At 38.0% G+C, this 8,854-nt stretch overlaps 1 protein-coding gene across 8 annotated transcripts in view; it reads left to right on the forward strand.

The window, feature by feature from the left end:
- The window catches only part of CRLF1 (cytokine receptor like factor 1), a 217,563-nt gene extending 209,528 nt beyond the window's left edge, over positions 1-8,035 (forward strand). For 6 of the 8 annotated variants that reach the window (XM_088468997.1, XM_088468999.1, XM_088468998.1 and 3 more), the window contains one exon: positions 7,680-8,035. In XM_088468997.1, the coding sequence (XP_088325123.1) occupies positions 7,680-7,712 (33 nt within the window). In that variant the 3' untranslated portion in view covers positions 7,713-8,035. Of the gene's footprint in view, positions 1-7,642 lie in introns of all 8 variants that reach the window. The other 2 variants (XM_088468995.1, XM_088468996.1) reach the window with 2 other exon arrangements.
- Positions 8,036-8,854: the final 819 nt, after the last annotated feature.

An 8,854-nucleotide genomic window follows, 5' to 3' on the forward strand; every position in this document is an offset into this window, starting at 1 on the left:
GGGCTTGGTTTTATTTCTCATGTTATGATGATATTCTGATCATGCCAATGGTTAGGGGCCACTTGGAAGGTTTGGGTTAGGCTGCAGGGGGGGGAGTTTAGGGTTAGACACTAGGGAGAGGGTTAGGGAGAGGGAGTAGGGTAAGGGATAGGATAATAATACTTACAGAAATGCTGCTCCTCAGATGTCTGCATTGGAACTGCTGCACATGTAACCGCTGGGACACAGAAGAAGACGCTGGAGCCACTGCTGCCACCGGGGGAATGTAAGATACTACTAGACCACCAGGGATGGTTTGTACACAGTTCATCATGTTAACATATCATGATGAATGTTGACATGGTCACTGTCAGCATGCTAAGCATGTCAACAGTTCTTTCAAATTGACATTCTCATGTCAACCTGAAGAATGTCAACATAACTGTTAATCATTCATAACACAGCTAGCTTAAATCAGTGATAAATACGTTATCATATCAGATACGCATCGGTTTTATGGGAGTTCCTTAGTACCTGCAAATATTTTTTCCTGATGTGGCAGTCATATGTATCTGAACACTTTGGGCCTGATTCATCATGGATTGCAATTGCAACAGTGTACTCAGATCATCTGATGGTGCATACTGCACATGCGTATGCACCACACAGGCCAGTATTGCGATCACACTTCAATCACATACTCAGATACAAAGCCATCGCATAGTGAGTGACGGAATGTCAGCATTTTGGGGGTGGTGACGGGGGAGTGGTTGGAGAAATGCAGTCGTGCCTGTCCATTTGAATGCCATTTCTTGGGTTTGCATAAATTAGCCACTGTGACGGCATTCGCAGCTTGGGTACTCACTGCATGTGACAAGAGTTGCCATTTCTGAAACTGGTCAGAGCTGCTGTAATTGTGCCTGAGGGTCCAATGTTACTCGATGTTACCAATGTATACACAGGATTGTGAGGTCTTATGGATGTGAGAAAGCAGTAGTGGGTGTGTCTATGCTGGCTGAGCAGTTACAAGCATTAGCATATTTTAGCAGCAGAACTGCGTGCGTAATCACAGCTGCGATGGCAATAGCAATCTGTAATGAATCAGGCCCTTAGTTCCTAACCTGAACCTTGATCTTGATTTAGTTATACTGTGACACTTTGCAACCAGTGTGCAATCAACATATTCTGTGACTCTTTGAATTGCATGCAATAATTAGCTCCTGTGATTCTTTTAAACCATTGTGTAATCTTCATCTCCTGTGACTCTTTGCAATCCATGCACAATCATTTGCTCCTGCGATTCTTTGTAACCACTTTGCAGGCCTTAAAGCTTGTAATTTTGGGGCCTAATTCAGAGGTGGATGCAAATTCCATTATGGCTGCATTTCCATGTGCAGCAGTTGTGCAAAAATATACAAATGTTGCAGCTGCAGGGAATTGTATTGAGATACTGTACCACTCTAGCGGCATCTCAAGATTGCAGCTTGAGTACACAGGAACACCATTGGTCACACTTCAGTTGCAGCATCGATGTTCTTAGCAATCCTATGGTTGCTCAAAATGTTCAGCAGAAGTAAGCCATTGGAACCTTAACCACTGCGTACAAATTGCACAGTTGCAGGCACAAACTCTCCCCCAAAACAGTTTGAAATGCTTGCTTTTGAGTCACTACCCCCTATTACCTCTCACAAATGCTCTCTCATGATCAATCACTTTGTGTCCAAGGACTTACTGTGACTGCAGAGGGCAATTAAACTTGGCACATGTGCAGTCTGAAAATAATCGCTTAACACTACAAACCAGCTTTATTTTCACCTTTGAATCAGGATTTTAGTTACACGTGTTCAACCCTGTTTTTCCTCTCCAGCCTAAAGGGTTCTCAAATATTATCTATTTCTCCCTATGCTCAGTTTTATAAGTATTTCTATATTGTCATCAACCTCTGGCTGGTGACATAAGTCTTCACACATTCTTGTACAATCCACCAAGCTGCTGTGACTCTGCAACCAATGTGCAATCCTCAGATTCATGACTCTTTGCTAGCATAATGAAATCCACAGCTCATGTGATTCTTTATCACAAGTCTAGAATTTTTATCTCCTCTGAATCTTTGTAACAATATACAATCCTGAGTTCCTATGACTCTTTGCAATACATGTACAATCATTTGCTCCTGCAATTATTTGTAACTAGTGTGCAAACCTTACCTCTTGTATATTTGTTACCTATGTGCAACCCTGTTTTTCCTCTCCAGCCTAAAGGATATATGAAATATTGCCAACTCATGCCTGTCCTCAGTTTAATAAGTATTTCAAAATTTTCATCAAACTAGTGACAAAAGTCTTCAAACATCCTCAACAAACAGGAATAATCTTCATATTTAACATTTCTCATTGGTTTGTTTTTTTCTCAGGCTACTATTAATGATTTACAATAACTTTGACTACCATGGCAATCATAGGTACATGAGATATGAAGTACTGTAGTTAACAAAAAGTTCTAGAACAACCTGTGAGCTCTATCTGCACTGTGATATCTCTTGTCACCATTTGCCAATTAATGATATACTGAGAGTCGTGTAAGTGTTCATATAGCAGAATCACTGTGTCTGTCAGACATAAGTGTTATCCCCCCAGATAGATTGTGAAATGTGTTTATTTGTAGGAGTATAGTTAAAAACAATATCTATATATGTAGTTCAAAAATACCCTTATCCTGCACCATTATTAAACTAATGGCTGCTCCTCTCAATGGGTCTCCTGTTAGCAAGATCTAAAAAAATACCCAAAATATACACTGCGAGGGTACACAAAAATCAGAGGAGACAGTGTTGCCTTTTATTGCTAACTGATAAACAGTAGTATATCTCATAAAAAAAGCCAAAATTACTTATTCCAATATGGATTAATATCCAATCGATGCCTTTAGTAACTAATCTATCTATGGGTTCTAGACTTGAACCTTTATCAAGAAAGAATATATTCAGGCTTGTGGCCACAAGATAATATCAAATTTATTATAGCATCTTTTACCCTGTAAGAGAAGCTATAATAACCGTTATGAGGAACCACAATTGAATGGGAGCACCTTTCTATTAGAGGTGAAAATAATTTTTGACCTCAGGATTGCAAAAATTGTACAGCTATTTATCACAAATCTATAATATGTTTATAACTCTGCTATTCTGTGAAATTATACATTTTTAATACAGTTTATAATTTTGATATTATCTTGTGGCCATAGGCCTGAATATAATGGGTATTGGTAAAGGTTCAAGTCTAGAACCTGTAGATTAATTACTAAAGCCATTAATAGGAGATTAATCCATATAGGAATAAGTTATTATAGTTCTTTTAAGAGATATACTCCTGTTTATCGCTTAGCAATAAAAGGCAACACTCCCCCTCTCTGATTTATGTGCGCCGTTGCAGTATATATTTTAAGTATCTATTTATGTATGTTTAAAAGAAACTTAAAATGCTGTTTGACAAAAGTTCTTCTTTTTAAAATGTACCAAATTTCAATTGCTTATAATGTGGTCCTCACTATACTGTTAGTATGACTGTATTGTCTACATTGTGAGCACAAATATATCACAGATTTTATAAATATATTTGGAGTGTAAATGTTAAAAGTCCATCTATTATGTGAGATCACTATGCATTTAGCTCTAATTTCTCTTTAAAAAGAGTGGAATGTATTTTACATATTCCCTGATTTCACGTGACAAGTCCCTAGGAGGGAGATGTGGTCACACACTGGAACATTCCATCCGTTTCAAAGGACTCGTAGGACAACTGACGCCTTTTGGCTTGTCCCTCAACTTTAAGTAATGTTACTCCATTTGCACTGTAATTTAGATACCATGAAGCTTTTAGAGCAGGAATCAGGTGGAGATAGAAAGTCACAGTTGTATTTATCGGGCAATAGGGAGAAATCATTGTAGGAGTATGAAGAAGAAGTGCCAGGAATGGAAGTCACAGCTGGTCCAGATTGGCTCATTTAGGCATCCTTAAGAAAATCACATACAGAAATCAAGCTTCGGCAGGAAATAATTCTCTGGGATAATATTAACAGGCTTTCAAGTATTGTTAACCATTATTAAAGATAGTGATGATGTTTAGTAAATCAAAAAAAATCTTTCACTACTGTTAACTTTGCAAGGATGTTCTCTGTTCTGTCATTGGGGTCTATTTATCAAGCAGTGAAAAGTGTGGAGAAGTGGACCAGTGGAGAAGTTGCCCATAGCAACCAATCAGTTTCAAAGTAGCATTTATCAAGTACAGTCCATGAAATAATACGTAGTGGCTGATTGGTTGCTATGGGCAACTTCTCCATTGGTTCACTTCACACTTTTCACTGCTTGATAAATAGACCCCATTGTCACTACAGTATGTTGTGTGGCAAATGCAGCTTTGCTTCTTGGATTTCTAGTCTTAATTGACAGACTGTGTACTGTGGAAGAGAAACACACAGGCAGGGACACAGGTGGAATCAGCTATGTGTTAAGTAATTAGTGCTTGGGTAGAGGTATTTAAGTGTGTTGCATTGTGAGGATAGGTGTGACCGATACCAGCAGTGTTTCCACTTTCAGATATTTTTCCTGGGTTTTCTGGTTTGCAGCAACCTGTCTACAGGGAAATTTGGCAATGTTAATTTACAGTGTTTTCACCTTTGGATTTTTTTTCCTGGTCGGATAGAATTACCTTTAGTTATTTTTTTTTTTTTTACTGTAGTTAGTTTTATTAACTCTACTGTCACAGCATTTTAAGAAAAACAATTGGCAGGGCATTTACCCGGAAAACCAGGAAAAAAACTAGTAGATACTAGGAGATCTGCACATTTGAAAGTGGAAACAATGGATGCCAGTTACTGGCCTGTGTGTAGCTAGCTTGTTTTATGTCTAGTAAGAGACAGGGTCTGAGGAATTTTGATTGCTGTTTGGAGCTGAACAAGCGTGCTGTCTGTTTTTCATATTTTCCTACTTTTGAAAACTAGTTTCAGGGAGATTATTGTCGCTAGCCATGTGGTGTTGAGGGGGTGTGTCATGCTCTGCCCAAAGGGAGTGTCTAGCTACACCTATTTGTGTATCTGTTGCCATTCAGGGGTGTGTTCTGCAGTTGCAGGTGAAAACTATAGTGAACAAAATGCTGCCAGAGTGGGTTTTTGTATGGGTAGCATAAGGATAGATAGAGAGAGAGAGAGAGAGAGATTGAGAGATAGATTTATTTTATTTTTTTGTGAAGTCATATAACTTTGACACAGCTGCCACCTCCTGACTACAGTCCATTTATTCCTAACCATATATATCTAACCATACAGTATATACCTAACCAATAACAAATATTACCACCAGGACTGCATCACAGATCCAATTCCCGAAGCCAACAATTTTACATTATGCTGACAGGAGAAAGGGAGTAGGCTGAGTGCTGAGTGTCACAGGCATGACCTGTGACACTCAGCACTCAGCACTCATTCCCCAGAGAGGGAACTCAATGACAACCATGGACCCCATGACGCAGTCCTGCTGATAACTTAAGTCCCTACTACAGTCAGTGCTGCTGACCTTCTTTTTTTAATAGGCCACCATGCTTTTGGGGGGCAGAGGCCGCTGCTGCTGACGCCACCACCGCTGAGCAGTCACTCCAGCTGTGCCGGGGATTTTTAGCTTAGTTTGAGGGGCAGCGGCAGACTCCACAAGGAAGCAGGAGGGTTGGCAAGTAGACTGTTTTGCCGTCTTGAAGAATAAACAAAGGACTTGGTTCATCATATCAATGTGAGGTGTCATCATCTGGGACTACATAGGTGGTGGGTACTGATGTCTTTTTTCAGCTCGAGCCAAAATAAATATTTATTTAACATGAGTAAATTAAATATAGTGGAATTAAATTGTGTCATTATTCAGTTTACTAAAGTGTTTGCAAAAGAAAATAGTAAATGGCTTAAAGCTAAAGCATTTAAAAAAATATAAAATAGTGTGGTGTACTGTAAAGCAAATGTAAATCTAGCCAACAGTATCCCAGTATTTGTAGCTACATAGATCCAGATACATTAAAAGGTCAATCCAATTGTGTGCGAAGGGTGCGATGTGCTGTTGCCTCGGCATTAAAACGCAGGCAACAGCACCGCATCTCGTACACCTCGCGGCCCGCTCCGAACCTGAATTCGCATAATTTTGCTCAGAGCTCTATGGGGCTACAAGCACTTTTTATACAAATTTTGGCTGCTGTAAAGTACGGCTAGTGCAGCGATGACTCGCACCCACGAGATCATCGCCACTTATTGAATCGAGCCCTATGAGTGTATTTACCATCATTTACGCAGTAAAATTGTTTAAATAGCTTACCGTACATATTATCTTATTAATGACAAATGAATTTATAAATACAGCATGTTATGTACGTTAAAAAGAAAAGATTACAATTAAAGTTTTCATGCCAATTCTAAAACAAAATGTTCATCCATAATAGCATAAGCATACATTATATTCACTATGGAAATTATCTTTTCAATTTTAAATCTGATTCGTATGAAAAGAACAAACTAAAATGTATATTGCCTAGATATGAGAGCATCCATATTATTATTTCTATTTATTTATAATTGCAAGTTTCTTCAGAAGTTTTTCTTTTAAATTACTGTAGTACCTGTATTGAACAAACTTTGAAAATATTTGTTCTATTCTAGCCAAGTCCACTTTCTCTATCACCAAAAATAGTTATTTTCCAAATGTTAAACCTTTTACTTCACTTTCATGAATTTGATTGTATAAACCCTTTGTTAATATCATAATTTTAATAAACACCAACTTTGGGTATGAGGTTATCAATTGTATGAGCAATATTGAATAAAACATATTCTTAAAAGATTTATATATATATACACACATTTTTTTCCAGAAATATTTATTTGTGTATGCATGAATAATGGAAAATATTTAGGCAAGCTTTTAAAGGAGCATAGCAATTTTAAATTAATATTTTTCCATATTTTTTCAATACTATTCAACTATTGAATTTATGGCAGGCGCATAAGTAAAGGCTACTATGGCACACACAGTGAGGGAGGCCCAGTGATGATTATTTATTGCCAGTTATTTATATAGCAACGGTGATGCATGTTCATCCTTCTCTATGGAGGCCCCCACTGCACTGTTGCATGGGTAACAATGCATGCACATTGGAGCCACTTTTAGGAATTTAGGGCCTGATTCAGAGGTAGATGCTAATATAGGCTGCGGCTCTAATCTGTTGGTTTGCGTAAAAAATGGAACCATCAGTCGAAGCGCCAATGCAACTGCAGGAAAAGATGCAGTTGTGGGCCACCCCGCAGTTACCTCCCAGGAATACCCACCAAAGTTGCCTCTCTCTGTGACAAATGTTAATTCTGCATCACCTGGTGGTGTTATAGCTTTGCATCCACCTTTCAATCAGGCCCTCAGTTACACTGTGATAATTAACACTCATATTTAGAAACAGGAAGCTCCTCTTTAGCAAGTTAGCCTAGTCCTGGTACTCACAATAAAACAGAGCTGAGATATCTTAGATATTGACCACAAAACAGATGCATTCTGCCAATAAATGACCACCACCATAAAACCAGTAGGAGGTGCTGTGTTTAAATTGAAAAAGTAGCTTGAAGATGTTTTCTATGCTTTCAGGTTCTACCAGGTGATAAGTTATAGCATCTTATTTTAGCCGGGCAGGAGGACGCAAAGGAAGCGGAGCTGAGGACTTTACGAAAAGCTGCAGTGAAACTTGAGCATCGCCCTGATGAAGACTTTTAAGTTCAACATTTGAGATCCCGAAGGCGAGCTTTGTTGTTCCAAAGAAAGAGACTCCACCAGTGATGAAGTTACATATTTTCATTTCAATGTACGTCACATTCCACTCCAGAAACCATGGTTTGAAGGTGACCAAAAAGACTGTTTTTTGCAGAACTGTATGTTTTCAATGCTTTCACTTGGAAATCTATTTTTATCTCTTATTTAAAAGTTTATATTTTGACTATGTTCCTAATGCTCACAGAAGTTATCTTTTTGATGTGTTAATGTCATCTGTTTTATTGTTCTTGATATCAACTAGATTATTATGATTTTTTTATGCATTAAAATGATATTTTCTCTAAAATTGCTTATTGTGCAGAAATATGATTAAGTTATACATTTTCTATTTGACAGTTTGATCTGTAAGCACTTTATATATTAATATATTGATTCAGAACAGTAATGCACTGACTTGGTTCATCAACTGCTGTTTAAGTATTGTAGAGCACTGATAAGCTGGGAATGGCTGCCCATCTGCTACGGAATGTCGTGTCCCCGCATACCAGCCATCTCTTCATCCTAACTATAAGAGACAACTATTTAAATTGATTAGGAGTGCTCATGTGCCATGCACATATGGCTAAAGTATGGCAAGCATAGACATCGCTGGTGGCAGCGTCAACACAAATACACAGCTCAAGCATCCACAGCACCCACAGAGCTGGCAGCTATGCTATTGGCTAAGCCTGGATGACAGATTCCCTTATGATTAGCCAGGAAATGTATTTAGAAAAAGGGAGATGATTAACAGCTTAGCTTTCTCTGAAATTCAAGTTTACTTTTACTAACTTCATATTGTTTTCTGTTCTGCACTACATATTGCATAGACCAAAATGCTGGTTAATACACATGAAATACTTAATTTCTATGTATGAGACATAACAAAGATTACTTATGGGTGCATTCTTATACTGTATATATAAAATGATTGTTTTTTTCAATATGCAACTGTGTTCCACAAAAATTAATTTATGCAATCTAATATATAGTAATGTAATACTGTTGTTAGCTTAGTCCCTCGTGTGCACTACCCACAAAAGTAAATCT

This window comes from Taudactylus pleione, unplaced genomic scaffold (genome assembly GCF_031769625.1).
Source record: "Taudactylus pleione unplaced genomic scaffold, aTauple2 ptg000087l, whole genome shotgun sequence".
Taxonomy (NCBI): Eukaryota; Metazoa; Chordata; class Amphibia; order Anura; family Myobatrachidae; genus Taudactylus; species Taudactylus pleione.